This window comes from Xyrauchen texanus, chromosome 10 (genome assembly GCF_025860055.1).
Source record: "Xyrauchen texanus isolate HMW12.3.18 chromosome 10, RBS_HiC_50CHRs, whole genome shotgun sequence".
Taxonomy (NCBI): domain Eukaryota; kingdom Metazoa; phylum Chordata; class Actinopteri; order Cypriniformes; family Catostomidae; genus Xyrauchen; species Xyrauchen texanus.
In genome coordinates, this window is record NC_068285.1 from 5,087,247 (window position 1) to 5,106,683 (window position 19,437).

The 19,437-nt window shown below is 31.4% G+C and overlaps 1 protein-coding gene across 1 annotated transcript in view; it reads right to left on the minus strand.

The window, feature by feature from the left end:
* The window catches only part of gpd1c (glycerol-3-phosphate dehydrogenase 1c), a 31,489-nt gene that overhangs the window by 10,875 nt on the left and 1,177 nt on the right, over positions 1-19,437 (minus strand). Inside the window, exons 2-5 of the mRNA XM_052135877.1 lie at positions 7,857-8,034; positions 6,077-6,217; positions 5,766-5,904; positions 5,527-5,639 (exon numbers count right to left, since the gene is read on the minus strand). Of these exons, the coding sequence (XP_051991837.1) occupies positions 5,527-5,639; positions 5,766-5,904; positions 6,077-6,217; positions 7,857-8,034 (571 nt within the window). The remainder of the gene's footprint in view (positions 1-5,526; positions 5,640-5,765; positions 5,905-6,076; positions 6,218-7,856; positions 8,035-19,437) is intronic.

Consider the following 19,437-nt stretch of genomic DNA (forward strand, 5'->3'; position numbering starts at 1 on the left):
AGGGGGGGGCGCGGCTATGAGCGGCGCATATGCCCGCGGAACCAATTAAGCCCGGGGAAGCATAGCGGACCTTCTTGCGTCAGGCTCAGGATGGGCGGAGACCCGAAGGTGGCGGCCCAGGCGAGTTATCCGCATCCGACGCCGCTGTTACGCTCTCTGATGCAGCGGTGATGTCATCATCCAATGCTGGGGAGCTCGAGGGACCGGACGGTAGGCCGTTAAGCGGACCGCACTAATCCCGAGCTCGAGGGAAGCAGGCAAGCGTGCCGGGGAGGCGGGAGGTTTTCGGGGATTTACCGGCGAAGCGTCCCGTTATTCTCCCCAGATCGCTCTCCATTGCCCATGGCGCCTGCCTCAATCCCGTAGGAAGGAGGCGAGGCCGAGGCGGCTGAGATGGCTCTCTCTCACTACAAGAGAAAGCAGAGATCGCAACGCTGCCGCGGCTATGTTCTCACACTGAAAACATAACCCATTGGAGAGAATGCTTATCCCGAGCTCGGACAGAAACAAGCAAGCGTGCCGGGGAGGCGGGGGTTTCGAGGGGGTTCACCCGGCGAAACGGAGCCCGTCATTGTCCCCAGATCGTTTTCATCGCCCGCGGCGCCTGCCTCAATCCCGTGGGAAGGAGGCGAGATGCGGGGGGCAGCTGAAGCGGCTTTCTCTCACTACAAGAGAAAGCCTACGACTGCAATGCTGTCATGGCTATGTTCTCGCACTGAAAACATAGACCATTCATAAAAACGCTGCCTGCGTGTGATCGCAACCCAGGAATGCAAGGCAGTTTTTATGACCGTCAGAGGTGGGGAGACATCAACCACATCCAGAAACTACACAGGGACGGAAATATCGTCTTTAAAAAGACGTGTCCTGAGAAGGACGTTCAACGCCGCTGTGTTTTGCTCTTTAGAGCGAAATTACTCTTTTAGAATAACTCTTTCGAGTTGTCTGCGCTGTCGAGCGCCAGGGCAAGAATGCACAGCCGTGCACGAAGGAGAAAGCCGCTGTTATGCGCCGTCAGATCCAACAGCATGCAGAGCGTCAGAGGATTAACCAGGAACTTGGTGTGTAACTCGCAGCAGAGTTCATGCACGACCATCGGCTCCAAAGAAATTTTCTGAATGAACTCCAGTATTTGCGCCGCTTAAATACCCGTATGTCCGGGGGCGGGACATGCAAATACTGGTTGCCAACTCTCATTGGCTTTTTTTCATAGTCCAGAGGTGAATATCGGCGCTCAAGAGAGACCCCTAGTGTCGCTTCTCTGACACAACGTGGAGAGAGCGACAGAAGGGGAACATCGCTCTATAACATCAGTCATCTATAGCATAAAACTATAGCATCATTCATCTATAGCATTAAACTATAACATCAGTCATCAATAACATCAGTCTATAACATCAGTCATCTATAACATCAGTCTATAACATCAGTCATCAATAACATCAGTCTATAACATCAGTCATCTATAACATTAAGTTATAACATCAGTCATCTATAGCATTAAACTATAACATCACTCTATAACATCAGTCATCTATAAAATTAAACTATAACATCACTCTATAACATCAGTCATCTATAACATTAAACTATAACATCAGTCATCTATAGCATTAAACTATAACATCACTCTATAACATCAGTCATCTATAGCATTAAACTATAGCATCACTCTATAACATCAGTCATCTATAGCATTAAACAATAGCATCACTCTATAACATCAGTCATCTATAACATTAAACTATAACATCAGTCATCTATAACATTAAACTATAAGATCAGTCTATAACATCAGTCATCTATAGCATTAATCTATAACATCAGTCTATAACATAACATCAGTCATCTATAACATCAGACTATAACATCAGTTATCTATAACATCAGTCTATAACATAACATCAGTCATCAAAAACATCAGTCTATAACATAACTTTACTTATCTAAAACATCAGACTATAACATAAGTCATCTATAACATCGCTCTATAACATCAGTCATCTATAGCATAAAACTATAACATCAGTCATCTATAACATTAAACTATAACATCAGTCATCTATAGCATTAAACTATAACATCACTCTATAACATCAGTCATCTATAGCATTAAACTATAGCATCACTCTATAACATCAGTCATCTATAGCATTAAACAATAGCATCACTCTATAACATCAGTCATCTATAACATTAAACTATAACATCAGTCATCTATAACATTAAACTATAAGATCAGTCTATAACATCAGTCATCTATAGCATTAATCTATAACATCAGTCTATAACATAACATCAGTCATCTATAACATCAGACTATAACATCAGTTATCTATAACATCAGTCTATAACATAACTTTACTTATTTATAACATCAGACTATAACATCAGTCATCTATAACCGCTCTATAACATCAGTCATCTATAGCATAAAACTATAACATCAGTCATCTATAACATCAGTCTATAACATAACATCAGTCATCTATAACATCAGTCTATAACATCAGTCATCAATAACATCAGTCTATAACATCAGTCATCTATAACATCAGTCTATAACATAACATCAGTCATCTATAACATCAGTCTATAACATAACATCAATCATCTATAACATCAGACTATAACATAACATCAGTCATCTATAACATCAGTCATCTATAACATCAGTCTATAACATAACATAACATCAGTCATCTATAACATCAGTCTATAACATAACATCAATAATCTATAACATCAGTCTATAACATAACATCAGTCATCTATAACATCAGTCTATACCATCAGTCATCTATAACATTAAACTATAACATCAGTCATCTATAGCATTAAACTATAACATCAGTCTATAACATCAGTCATCTATAGCATTAAACTATAACATCACTCTATAACATCAGTCATCTATAGCATTAAACTATAACATCACTCTATAACATCAGTCATCTATAAAATTAAACTATAAAATCACTCTATAACATCAGTCATCTATAACATTAAACTATAACATCAGTCTATAACATCAGTCATCTATAGCATTAAACTATAACATCACTCTATAACATCAGTCATCTATAGCATTAAACTATAACATCACTCTATAACATCAGTCATCTATAAAATTAAACTATAACATCACTCTATAACATCAGTCATCTATAACATTAAACTATAACATCAGTCATCTATAGCATTAAACTATAACATCACTCTATAACATCAGTCATCTATAGCATTAAACTATAGCATCACTCTATAACATCAGTCATCTATAGCATTAAACTATAACATCACTCTATAACATCAGTCATCTATAGCATTAAACTATAACATCACTCTATAACATCAGTCATCTATAGCATTAAACTATAGCATCACTCTATAACATCAGTCATCTATAACATTAAACTATAACATCAGTCATCTATAACATTAAACTATAAGATCAGTCTATAACATCAGTCATCTATAGCATTAATCTATAACATCAGTCTATAACATAACATCAGTCATCTATAACATCAGACTATAACATCAGTTATCTATAACATCAGTCTATAACATAACATCAGTCATCAAAAACATCAGTCATCAAAAACATCAGTCTATAACATAACTTTACTTATCTATAACATCAGACTATAACATCAGTCATCTATAACATCGCTCTATAACATCAGTCATCTATAGCATAAAACTATAACATCAGTCATCTATAACATCAGTCTATAACATAACATCAGTCATCTATAACATCAGTCTATAACATAACATCAGTCATCTATAACATCAGTCTATAACATCAGTCATCAATAACATCAGTCTATAACATCAGTCATCTATAACATCAGTCTATAACATAACATCAGTCATCTATAACATCAGTCTATAACATAACATCAATCATCTATAACATTAGACTATAACATAACATCAGTCATCTATAACATCAGTCATCTATAACATCAGTCTATAACATAACATAACATCAGTCATCTATAACATCAGTCTATAACATAACATCAATAATCTATAACATCAATCTATAACATAACATCAGTCATCTACAACATCAGTCTATCACATAACATCAATCATCTATAAAATCAGACTATAACAAGACTATATATAATCAGACTAAATGACAAGGAGGACCAAAGGCAGAGCTCATATATGAAGAACACAGGAGGGTTAATCTATAAAATCACTGATTTATAACATTTATCAATATCATCATTCATATAATGTCAATCAATAACGTCACTCATATAATGTCATTCAATAACGTCACTCATATAATGTCAATCAATAAAGTCACTCATATAATGTCAATCAATAACGTCACTCATATAATGTCAATCAATAACGTCACTCATATAATGTCATTCAATAACGTCACTCATATAATGTCAATCAATAACGTCACTCATATAATGTCAATCAATAACGTCACTCATATAATGTCATTCAATAACGTCACTCATATAATGTCAATCAATAACATCACTCATATAATGTCATTCAATAACATCACTCATATAATGTAATTCAATAACGTCACTCATATAATGTCATTCAATAACGTCACTCATATAATGTCAATCAATAACCACTCATATAATGTCAATCAATAACATCACTCATATAATGTAATTCAATAACGTCACTCATATAATGTCAATCAATAACGTCACTCATATAATGTCAATCAATAACATCACTCATAAAATGTCAATCAATAACATTACTCATATAATGTCAATCAATAACATCACTCATATAATGTCAATCAATAAAATTACTCATATAATGTCATTCAATAACCACTCATATAATGTCAATCAATAACATCACTCATATAATGTCAATCAATAACATCACTCATATAATGTAATTCAATAACGTCACTCATATAATGTCAATCAATAACGTCACTCATATAATGTCAATCAATAACATCACTCATATAATGTCAATCAATAACTTCACTCATATAATGTCAATCAATAATGTCACTCAATTTTATTTTTTATTTTTATTTAACCTTTATTTAACCAGGAAAGTCAATAACGTCACTCATCTTTAACAACAGTCACATGATATTTGTGTGTGTATGTGTGTGTGTATGTGTGTATAATAGTGTGTGCGTGTATGTGTGTGTATAATAGTGTATGTGTGTGTGTATAATAGTGTGTGTGTGTGTGTGTGTGTGTGTATAATAGTGTGTGTGTATGTGTGTGTGTCTGTGTGTGTATGTGTATAATAGTGTGTGTGAATTTGTGTGTATGTGTGTATGTATTTGTGTGTGTTTGTGTATAATAGTGTGTGTGTGTATGTGTGTGTATAATAGTGTGTGTGTGCGCATGTGCATGTGTATGTTTGAGTGTGTATGTGTGTGTATGTGTGTGTATATGTGTGTGCATGTTTGTGCATAATAGTGTATGTGTGTGTATGTGTGTGTGTGTATGTGTGTGTGTATACTAGTGTATGTGTGTGTGTGTGTCAGTGTTGAGTTACCTTCAGCGCTCCACAAAGCTCCACAGTGTCGCTCTCTTTCACCACAGTAATGCGGAAGTTTGGAGTTTGCAGGAGCTCTTTAAAGATCTTACCGTTGGATTCATTAGTGGCTCCTGATATACACACACACACACACACACACACACACACACACACACACACGCAGTCATTAGCATATGGTCAAGTGATCTGCAGTAATCTCACAGGAACATCATGTATTTTTTATGTTTTTCTCATACCGATGGTGGTCTCACAGAACTTCTCGTCTGCCACCTCGCTGGCGATGTTTGCCCCCATCAGAACACTGACCTCGATCTCCAGCTTTGACCTGATGATGTCAGAGATCAGGGTCAAACCCTCCGGACCCTCATCTATTCCCTACAGACACAGAGAGAGAGATATCTCTAAACTGCACACATTACATTGTCACATTACCTCAAAAAAGGCCATGCTTTAATGAGACAATCTGATTGGCTGAATTTTAATCATTCAAATCATGACAGCTGATTTGTTTGTTCATTATTAAAGGGATATCGTGATTGGCTCGTACTTTGATGAGGGAGATCCCGATGGCTCCGGGTTTGATGTGAGGTTTCATCTGATCACACAGTTTCCCAATAAACTGATGAGGAACGACGAAGACCAGGAAGTCGGCTCCGCTCGCGGCCTCTGTGATCTCAGGAATGGCCATCTGTGGAATCAGAACAGATCTCGGATCACGCTATTCATCCTGACACTCGACATCACCACAGTTACACAACCCTGATCACTTCTGATGAACAACTTTAACCAGTTCATCAGCCCAGTGCTCTCAATGGCTGTTCAACACCGAGTGTGCTGCACTGCGAGCATCCTAACTGACCAGGGGCCTCATAAGTAACTGATCTGGAACACACTCTCTGCAGGACAATCCAGATTATTTTGAGTTAGTAGCTGAGATATATGATTTATATAGAGTCAGCTGGAACTGGCTGAGGAGACCATCTCAATGAAGCTCGGTCAAGTAGAGCGTCCTGGACCAGCAACAAACTATGCAGCTCTCCAAAAACCAGCGTGACCACCTTAAAGAAACAGTTCACCCAAAAATAAACATTCTCCCATCATTTATTCACCCTCATGTCATCCCAGATGTGTGACTGACTTTCTTCAACAGAACACAAATGAAGATTTTTTGTAGAATATTTCAGCTCTGTAGGTCCATACAATGCAAGTGAATGGTGACCAGAACTTTGAAGCTCCAAAAAGCACATAAAGGCAGCATAAAAGTAATCAATAAGACTCCAGTGATTTAATCCATGCCTTCAGAAGTGATATGATAGCTGTGGGTGAGAAATCAATATTTACATTTACATTTATGCATTTGGCAGACGCTTTTATCCAAAGTGACTTACAGTGCACTTATTACAGGGACAATCCCCCCGGAGCAACCTGGATTTAAGTGCCTTACTCAAGGACACAATGGTGGTGACTGTGGGGATCGAACCAGCAACCTTATGATTACAGTCATGTGCTTTAGCCACTACGCCACCACCACTCAGTCAATATTTAAGTCATTTTTTACAATAAATCTCCACTTTCACTTTCTTAATTTCGTTTTGGTGATTCACATCTTTGTGCATATCACCCCACACTTGGCAAGAGGGAAATAGTAATAAAAAAATACTTTAATATTGATCTGTTTGGATTAAACCACTGGAGTCTTATTAATTACTTTTATGCTGCACTTATGTGCTTTTGGAGCTGTTCTGGTCACCATTCACTTGCATTGTATGGACCTACAGAGCTGAAATAGTCTTCTAAAAATCTTCATTTGTGAGGAAGAAAGAAAGTCACATCTGGGATGACATGAGGGTGAATAAATGATGACAGAACTGTCCCTTTAATCTGTTATAACTTGTTTATAACAGGAGGATTATCTTCAATAAAGTGGGCGGGTAACACAAGAACTTTCTAAAGCAATGTAAGAACATGTTTTTGGATACTAACATGATGGTAACACCGTAGTACACTCTAAAGAGAATTGATTACGTTGAGGAACCGAGAGTTGTCTCTCATTCGATTATGAAAATGTTATTTGGCAGTTGTGGGAGTGTTCAAAACATTTTAAGAACATTTGTTCTTGGTTATAGGAACAGTCTGGAAACGTTTAAAGACGTTCCTCTAATGATGCATGAATAAACTTTCTATTAATGTTATGAGAGAACCTTTAGAGAACGTTAGCCAGAACGTTCCCTGAGTGGTTTCACTTTAATGAGCACACGCATGTTTGTAGCCTGTACAGATTATGATCATGGGACGGTGAGGTGACCCTCACAAAGACAAATACACACCACGTTTTTGGGCAGTTTGTGTCCGGGCAGATATTTGACGTTCTCATGATCTGTGTTGATGATCTCGGTGAGTTTTCGTCCATCAATCATCTCTTCATAAACCCACATGTTCACCAGAGGATCAAAGCGATTGGACGCTTTCACATTGTGACCGATGATCTTAGCGATCGCTGAACCCCTGAACAACAAACACACAAACACACAAACACATCAATAACACCATGTTAGAACTACTATATAAAGTCATCAGGTCTTTAGTGACCTCATCATTTCTGCAGACACCTCTTTAGTATTCCTCAACCTTACTCTTATACTAAATCAATCAAAAAATAATTTTTTAATGAGCAAAAGTGTAAAGAGTCATTAAAGACTAATAAAAGTGCTTCCATAAATGTGATTTTTATGAGTATTTGACTATCACAGGATATACAGCACCACTGTGATAGTCAGACAATAAACATGCACAAAGGCATTTACACAACTTCTGGCGTACTTTTACGACTCTCTGTAAACAACAAAATGATGTCACTGTGATGTCATCGTGAGCAAGAACTTGCTACAAATAAATAAGTAAATACTTTATCTTAAGGCAGCAAACGAACACTTTCGCTATGTGGCCCTGTTTGTTTTTTGGGGGGCAATGACATATTTATTTATTTGTAGCAAGTTGTTGCTCATGATGACATCACAGTGACAGTGAAGAGTCGTAGAAGTGCATTTATAAGATATGAGCAATCAAACATAGTGGCCCGTTTTATGGCCGCCCTGTAAATCACAAATGAGAAATTTATTCATACAAATGACTAATAACACGTTGATGTTCAGGGGTGAATTATCAGTATTAGGAGTTGCTGTTTCATCCTCAAGGTGGCGCTGATGTTTCAGTGATTTACTTGATCTACATTTGACGTTGAACTGAACTATAGCGAGTTTAACACATGGCTATTCTGTCAACTGTGTGTCTGTTTAGACTCAAAAGTGCCTGAGTAGATACATGTGTGTAGATTGTGTGTAGATTATGTGTATGTTATGAGTAGATTATGTGTATATTATGAGTAGATTATGTGTATGTTATGAGTAGATTATGTGTATGTTATGAGTAGATTGTGTGTAGATTATGTGTATATTATGAGTAGATTATGTGTATATTATGAGTAGATTGTGTGTAGATTATGTGTATATTATGAGTAGATTATGTGTAGGTTATGAGTAGATTGTGTGTAGATTATGTGTATATTATGAGTAGATTGTGTGTAGATTATGTGTATATTATGAGTAGATTATGTGTATGTTATCAGTAGATTATGTGTATGTTATGAGTAGATTGTGTGTAGATTATGTGTATATTATGAGTAGATTATGTGTATATTATGAGTAGATTGTGTGTAGATTATGTGTATATTATGAGTAGATTATGTGTATGTTATGAGTAGATTGTGTGTAGAATATGTGTATATTATGAGTAGATTATGTGTATGTTATCAGTAGATTATGTGTATATTATGTGTATGTTATGAGTAGATTATGTGTATGTTATGAGTAGATTGTGTGTAGATTATGTGTATATTATGAGTAGATTATGTGTATGTTATGAGTACATTATGTGTATATTATGAGTAGATTATGAGTAGATTATGTGTATATTATGAGTAGATTGTGTGTAGATTATGTGTATATTATGAGTAGATTATGTGTATGTTATCAGTAGATTATGTGTATATTATGTGTATGTTATGAGTAGATTATGTGTATGTTATCAGTAGATTATGTGTATATTATGTGTATGTTATGAGTAGATTATGTGTATGTTATGAGTAGATTATGTGTATGTTATGAGTAGATTGTGTGTAGATTATGTGTATATTATGAGTAGATTATGTGTAGGTTATGAGTAGATTGTGTGTAGATTATGTGTATATTATGAGTAGATTATGTGTATGTTATGAGTAGATTGTGTGTAGATTATGTGTATATTATGAGTAGATTATGTGTATGTTATGAGTAGATTATGTGTATGTTATGAGTAGCTTATGTGTATGTTATGAGTAGATTATGTGTATATTATGAGTAGATTGTGTGTAGATTATGTGTATATTATGAGTAGATTATGTGTATATTATGAGTAGATTGTGTGTAGATTATGTGTATATTATGAGTAGATTATGTGTATGTTATGAGTAGATTGTGTGTAGAATATGTGTATATTATGAGTAGATTATGTGTATGTTATGAGTAGGTTATGTGTATGTTATGAGTAGATTATGTTTATGTTATGAGTAGATTATGTGTATGTTATGAGTAGATTATGTTTATGTTATGAGTAGATTATGTGTGTATTATGAGTAGATTATGTGTATGTTATGAGTAGATTATGTGTATGTTATGAGCAGATTATGTGTATGTTATGAGTAGATTGTGTGTAGATTATGTGTATATTATGAGTAGATTATGTGTAGATTATGAGTAGATTGTGTGTAGATTATGTGTATATTATGAGTAGATTATGTGTATGTTATGAGTAGATTGTGTGTAGATTATGTGTATATTATGAGTAGATTATGTGTATGTTATGAGTAGATTATGTGTATATTATGAGTAGATTGTGTGTACATTATGTGTATATTATGAGTAGATTATGTGTATATTATGAGTAGATTAAGTGTAGATTATGTGTATATTATGAGTAGATTAAGTGTAGATTATGTGTATATTATGAGTAGATTATGTGTATGTTATGAGTAGATTGTGTGTAGATTATGTGTATATTATGAGTAGATTATGTGTATGTTATGAGTAGATTATGTGTATATTATGAGTAGATTATGTGTATGTTATGAGTAGATTATGTGTATGTTATGAGTAGATTATGTGCATATTATGTGTATATTATGTGTATGTTATGAGTAGATTATGTGTATGTTATGAGTAGATTATGTGTATGTTATGAGTAGATTGTGTGTAGATTATGTGTATATTATGAGTAGATTATGTGTAGGTTATGAGTAGATTGTGTGTAGATTATGTGTATATTATGAGTAGATTATGTGTATGTTATGAGTAGATTGTGTGTAGATTATGTGTATATTATGAGTAGATTATGTGTATGTTATGAGTAGATTATGTGTATGTTATGAGTAGCTTATGTGTATGTTATGAGTAGATTATGTGTATATTATGAGTAGATTGTGTGTAGATTATGTGTATATTATGAGTAGATTATGTGTATATTATGAGTAGATTGTGTGTAGATTATGTGTATATTATGAGTAGATTATGTGTATGTTATGAGTAGATTGTGTGTAGAATATGTGTATATTATGAGTAGATTATGTGTATGTTATGAGTAGGTTATGTGTATGTTATGAGTAGATTATGTTTATGTTATGAGTAGATTATGTGTATGTTATGAGTAGATTATGTTTATGTTATGAGTGGATTATGTGTGTATTATGAGTAGATTATGTGTATGTTATGAGTAGATTATGTGTATGTTATGAGCAGATTATGTGTATGTTATGAGTAGATTGTGTGTAGATTATGTGTATATTATGAGTAGATTATGTGTAGGTTATGAGTAGATTGTGTGTAGATTATGTGTATATTATGAGTAGATTATGTGTATGTTATGAGTAGATTGTGTGTAGATTATGTGTATATTATGAGTAGATTATGTGTATGTTATGAGTAGATTAAGTGTATGTTATGAGTAGCTTATGTGTATGTTATGAGTAGATTATGTGTATATTATGAGTAGATTGTGTGTAGATTATGTGTATATTATGAGTAGATTATGTGTATATTATGAGTAGATTAAGTGTAGATTATGTGTATATTATGAGTAGATTAAGTGTAGATTATGAGTATGTTATGAGTAGATTATGTGTATATTATGAGTAGATTATGAGTTTATTATGAGTATGTTATGAGTAGATTATGAGTAGATTATGTGTAAATTATGAGTAGATTATGAGTATATTATGAGTAGATTATGTGTATATTATGAGTAGATTATGTGTAGATTATGAGTAGGTTATGAGTAGATTATGTGTACATTATGAGTATGTTATGAGCAGATTGTGTAGATTATGTGTAGATTGAGTAGATTATGTGTATATTATGAGTAGATTATGTGTATATTATGAGTAGATTATGTGTAGATTATGAGTAGGTTATGAGTAGATTATGTGTATATTATGAGTATGTTATGAGCAGATTGTGTAGATTATGTGTAGATTATGAGTAGATTATGTGTAGATTATGAGTAGATTATGAGTAGGTTATGAGTATATTATGAGTAGATTATGTGTAAATTATGAGTAGATTATGAGTATATTATGAGTAGATTATGTGTATATTATGAGTAGATTATGTGTAGATTATGAGTAGGTTATGAGTAGATTATGTGTACATTATGAGTATGTTATGAGCAGATTGTGTAGATTATGTGTAGATTATGAGTAGATTATGTGTATATTATGAGTAGATTATGTGTATATTATGAGTAGATTATGTGTAGATTATGAGTAGGTTATGAGTAGATTATGTGTATATTATGAGTATGTTATGAGCAGATTGTGTAGATTATGTGTAGATTATGAGTAGATTATGTGTAGATTATGAGTAGATTATGAGTAGGTTATGAGTATATTATGAGTAGATTATGTGTAGATTATGAGTAGGTTATGAGTAGATTATGTGTATATTATGAGTATGTTATGAGTAGATTATGTGTAGATTATGAGTAGATTATGTTTATGTTATGAGTAAATTATGTGTATGTTATGAGTAGATTATGTGTATATTATGAGTAGATTATGAGTTTATTATGAGTATGTTATGTGTAGATTATGAGTAGATTTTGTGTAGATTATGAGTAGGTTATGTGTAGATTATGAGTATATTACATGTAGATTATGATTAGATTATGTGTATGTTATGAGTAGATTATGTGTATGTTATGAGTATATTATGTGTATGTTATGTGTATGTTATGAGTAGATTATGTGTATGTTATGAGTAGATTATGTGTATGTTATGAGTAGATTGTGTGTAGATTATGTGTATATTATGAGTAGATTATGTGTATGTTATGAGTAGATTATTTGTATATTATGAGTAGATTATGTGTATGTTATGAGTAGATTATGTGTATGTTATGAGTAGATTATGTGTATATTATGAGTAGATTATGTGTATATTATGAGTAGATTGTGTGTAGATTATGTGTATATTATGAGTAGATTATGTGTATATTATGAGTAGATTGTGTGTAGATTATGTGTATATTATGAGTAGATTATGTGTATGTTATGAGTAGATTATGTGTGTTATGAGTAGATTATGTGTATATTATGAGTAGATTATGAGTAGATTATGAGCATATTATGTGTAGATTATGAGTAGATTATGTGTAGATTATGAGTAGATTATGAGTAGATTATGTGTATGTTATGAGTATATTATGAGTAGATTATGTGTAGATTATGTGTATGTTATGAGTATATTATGAGTAGATTATGAGTAGATTATGTGTATATTATGAGTAGATTATGAGTTTATTATGAGTAGATTATGAGTATATTATGAGTAGATTATGTGTATGTTATGAGTATATTATGAGTAGATTATGAGTAGATTATGTGTATATTATGAGTAGATTATGCGTAGATTATGTGTAGATTATGAGTATGTTATGAGTAGATTATGTGTATATTATGAGTAGATTATGAGTTTATTATGAGTATGTTATGAGTAGATTATGTGTAAATTATGAGTAGATTATGAGTATATTATGAGTAGATTATGTGTATATTATGAGTAGATTATGTGTAGATTATGAGTAGGTTATGAGTAGATTATGTGTACATTATGAGTATGTTATGAGCAGACTGTGTAGATTATGTGTAGATTATGAGTAGATTATGTGTATATTATGAGTAGATTATGTGTATATTATGAGTAGATTATGTGTATGTTATCAGTAGATTATGTGTATATTATGTGTATGTTATGAGTAGATTATGTGTATGTTATCAGTAGATTATGTGTATATTATGTGTATGTTATGAGTAGATTATGTGTATGTTATGAGTAGATTATGTGTATGTTATGAGTAGATTGTGTGTAGATTATGTGTATATTATGAGTAGATTATGTGTAGGTTATGAGTAGATTGTGTGTAGATTATGTGTATATTATGAGTAGATTATGTGTATGTTATGAGTAGATTGTGTGTAGATTATGTGTATATTATGAGTAGATTATGTGTATGTTATGAGTAGATTATGTGTATGTTATGAGTAGCTTATGTGTATGTTATGAGTAGATTATGTGTATATTATGAGTAGATTGTGTGTAGATTATGTGTATATTATGAGTAGATTATGTGTATATTATGAGTAGATTGTGTGTAGATTATGTGTATATTATGAGTAGATTATGTGTATGTTATGAGTAGATTGTGTGTAGAATATGTGTATATTATGAGTAGATTATGTGTATGTTATGAGTAGGTTATGTGTATGTTATGAGTAGATTATGTTTATGTTATGAGTAGATTATGTGTATGTTATGAGTAGATTATGTTTATGTTATGAGTAGATTATGTGTGTATTATGAGTAGATTATGTGTATGTTATGAGTAGATTATGTGTATGTTATGAGCAGATTATGTGTAGGTTATGAGTAGATTGTGTGTAGATTATGTGTATATTATGAGTAGATTATGTGTATGTTATGAGTAGATTGTGTGTAGATTATGTGTATATTATGAGTAGATTATGTGTATGTTATGAGTAGATTATGTGTATGTTATGAGTAGCTTATGTGTATGTTATGAGTAGATTATGTGTATATTATGAGTAGATTGTGTGTAGATTATGTGTATATTATGAGTAGATTATGTGTATATTATGAGTAGATTAAGTGTAGATTATGTGTATATTATGAGTAGATTAAGTGTAGATTATGTGTATATTATGAGTAGATTATGTGTATGTTATGAGTAGATTGTGTGTAGATTATGTGTATATTATGAGTAGATTATGTGTATGTTATGAGTAGATTATGTGTATATTATGAGTAGATTATGTGTATGTTATGAGTAGATTATGTGTATGTTATGAGTAGATTATGTGTATATTATGTGTATATTATGTGTATGTTATGAGTAGATTATGTGTATGTTATGAGTAGATTATGTGTATGTTATGAGTAGATTGTGTGTAGATTATGTGTATATTATGAGTAGATTATGTGTAGGTTATGAGTAGATTGTGTGTATATTATGAGTATATTATGTGTATGTTATGAGTAGATTGTGTGTAGATTATGTGTATATTATGAGTAGATTATGTGTGTTATGAGTAGATTATGTGTATGTTATGAGTAGCTTATGTGTATGTTATGAGTAGATTATGTGTATATTATGAGTAGATTGTGTGTAGATTATGTGTATATTATGAGTAGATTATGTGTATATTATGAGTAGATTGTGTGTAGATAATGTGTATATTATGAGTAGATTATGTGTATGTTATGAGTAGATTGTGTGTAGAATATGTGTATATTATGAGTAGATTATGTGTATGTTATGAGTAGGTTATGTGTATGTTATGAGTAGATTATGTTTATGTTATGAGTAGATTATGTGTATGTTATGAGTAGATTATGTTTATGTTATGAGTAGATTATGTGTGTATTATGAGTAGATTATGTGTATGTTATGAGTAGATTATGTGTATGTTATGAGCAGATTATGTGTATGTTATGAGTAGATTGTGTGTAGATTATGTGTATATTATGAGTAGATTATGTGTATGTTATGAGTAGATTGTGTGTAGATTATGTGTATATTATGAGTAGATTATGTGTATGTTATGAGTAGATTATGTGTATGTTATGAGTAGCTTATGTGTATGTTATGAGTAGATTATGTGTATATTATGAGTAGATTGTGTGTAGATTATGTGTATATTATGAGTAGATTATGTGTATATTATGAGTAGATTAAGTGTAGATTATGTGTATATTATGAGTAGATTAAGTGTAGATTATGAGTATGTTATGAGTAGATTATGTGTATATTATGAGTAGATTATGAGTTTATTATGAGTATGTTATGAGTAGATTATGAGTAGATTATGTGTAAATTATGAGTAGATTATGAGTATATTATGAGTAGATTATGTGTATATTATGAGTAGATTATGTGTAGATTATGAGTAGGTTATGAGTAGATTATGTGTACATTATGAGTATGTTATGAGCAGATTGTGTAGATTATGTGTAGATTATGAGTAGATTATGTGTATATTATGAGTAGATTATGTGTATATTATGAGTAGATTATGTGTAGATTATGAGTAGGTTATGAGTAGATTATGTGTATATTATGAGTATGTTATGAGCAGATTGTGTAGATTATGTGTAGGTTATGAGTAGATTGTGTGTAGATTATGTGTATATTATGAGTAGATTATGTGTATGTTATGAGTAGATTGTGTGTAGATTATGTGTATATTATGAGTAGATTATGTGTATGTTATGAGTAGATTATGTGTATGTTATGAGTAGCTTATGTGTATGTTATGAGTAGATTATGTGTATATTATGAGTAGATTGTGTGTAGATTATGTGTATATTATGAGTAGATTATGTGTATATTATGAGTAGATTAAGTGTAGATTGTGTATATTATGAGTAGATTAAGTGTAGATTATGAGTATGTTATGAGTAGATTATGTGTATATTATGAGTAGATTATGAGTTTATTATGAGTATGTTATGAGTAGATTATGAGTAGATTATGTGTAAATTATGAGTAGATTATGAGTATATTATGAGTAGATTATGTGTATATTATGAGTAGATTATGTGTAGATTATGAGTAGGTTATGAGTAGATTATGTGTACATTATGAGTATGTTATGAGCAGATTGTGTAGATTATGTGTAGATTATGAGTAGATTATGTGTATATTATGAGTAGATTATGTGTATATTATGAGTAGATTATGTGTAGATTATGAGTAGGTTATGAGTAGATTATGTGTATATTATGAGTATGTTATGAGCAGATTGTGTAGATTATGTGTAGATTATGAGTAGATTATGTGTAGATTATGAGTAGATTATGAGTAGGTTATGAGTATATTATGAGTAGATTATGTGTAGATTATGAGTAGGTTATGAGTAGATTATGTGTATATTATGAGTATGTTATGAGTAGATTATGTGTAGATTATGAGTAGATTATGTGTATGTTATGAGTAAATTATGTGTATGTTATGAGTAGATTATGTGTATATTATGAGTAGATTATGAGTTTATTATGAGTATGTTATGTGTAGATTATGAGTAGATTTTGTGTAGATTATGAGTAGGTTATGTGTAGATTATGAGTATATTACATGTAGATTATGATTAGATTATGTGTATGTTATGAGTAGATTATGTGTATGTTATGAGTATATTATGTGTATGTTATGTGTATGTTATGAGTAGATTATGTGTATGTTATGAGTAGATTATGTGTATGTTATGAGTAGATTGTGTGTAGATTATGTGTATATTATGAGTAGATTATGTGTATGTTATGAGTAGATTATTTGTATATTATGAGTAGATTATGTGTATGTTATGAGTAGATTATGTGTATGTTATGAGTAGATTATGTGTATATTATGAGTAGATTATGTGTATATTATGAGTAGATTGTGTGTAGATTATGTGTATATTATGAGTAGATTATGTGTATATTATGAGTAGATTGTGTGTAGATTATGTGTATATTATGAGTAGATTATGTGTATGTTATGAGTAGATTATGTGTGTTATGAGTAGATTATGTGTATATTATGAGTAGATTATGAGTAGATTATGAGCATATTATGTGTAGATTATGAGTAGATTATGTGTAGATTATGAGTAGATTATGAGTAGATTATGTGTATGTTATGAGTATATTATGAGTAGATTATGTGTAGATTATGTGTATGTTATGAGTATATTATGAGTAGATTATGAGTAGATTATGTGTATATTATGAGTAGATTATGCGTAGATTATGTGTAGATTATGAGTATGTTATGAGTAGATTATGTGTATATTATGAGTAGATTATGAGTTTATTATGAGTATGTTATGAGTAGATTATGTGTAAATTATGAGTAGATTATGAGTATATTATGAGTAGATTATGTGTATATTATGAGTAGATTATGTGTAGATTATGAGTAGGTTATGAGTAGATTATGTGTACATTATGAGTATGTTATGAGCAGACTGTGTAGATTATGTGTAGATTATGAGTAGATTATGTGTATATTATGAGTAGATTATGTGTATATTATGAGTAGATTATGTGTAGATTATGAGTAGGTTATGAGTAGATTATGTGTATATTATGAGTATGTTATGAGCAGATTGTGTAGTTTATGTGTAGATTATGAGTAGATTATGTGTAGATTATGAGTAGATTATGAGTAGGTTATGAGTATATTATGAGTAGATTATGTGTAGATTATGAGTAGGTTATGAGTAGATTATGTGTATATTATGAGTATGTTATGAGTAGATTATGTGTAGATTATGAGTAGATTATGTGTATGTTATGAGTAAATTATGTGTATGTTATGAGTAGATTATGTGTATATTATGAGTAGATTATGAGTTTATTATGAGTATGTTATGTGTAGATTATGAGTAGATTTTGTGTAGATTATGAGTAGGTTATGTGTAGATTATGAGTATATTACATGTAGATTATGAGTAGATTATGTGTATGTTATGAGTAGATTATGTTTATGTTATGAGTAGATTATGTGTATATTATGAGTAGATTATGAGTTTATTATGTGTAAGTTATGAGTAGAATATGTGTATGTTATGTGTATATTATGAGTATATTATGTGTAAATTATGAGTAGATTATGAGTTAATTATGTGCACGTTATGAGTAGATTATGTGTAGATTATTTGTATGAGTAGATTATGTGTATATTATGAGTATGTTATGTGTATATTATGAGTAGATTATGAGTATATTATGTGTAAGTTATGAGTAGAATATGTGTATGTTATGTGTATATTATGAGTATATTATGTGTAAATTATGAGTAGAATATTTTTTATGTTATGTGTGGATTATGTGTAGATTATTAGTCGAGTGTATTCGAAACACATTTAAAATACTGTCTTGTGTAAGACGATGTAATGTTTAAAGTATATTGTACGAAGTATGGCTAAGTAATAACAGTTTGTTATTGAAGACAAACGTCTTTGTCTATTTGTAGTATTTGGAATAACCCAAAGGTGTTACTGAGCATACATTTATACTCAATATAATGCACTTATGGTATAATGCTTGTGTTTCGAGTACACATGCAATTAATTTGTAATGTACTTGTAACACAAATAAAGTACAGTTTAATATCACTAATCAAGCATGTAATTACCCCACACAAGCATATACTTAAAGAATACTAAGTGTACTTGAAGTTCTTCTAATTTAGCACACAAAAGTACACTAAATACACATAAGGTTATGCTTTACTACAATTTAATTGCAACTAAGATATACT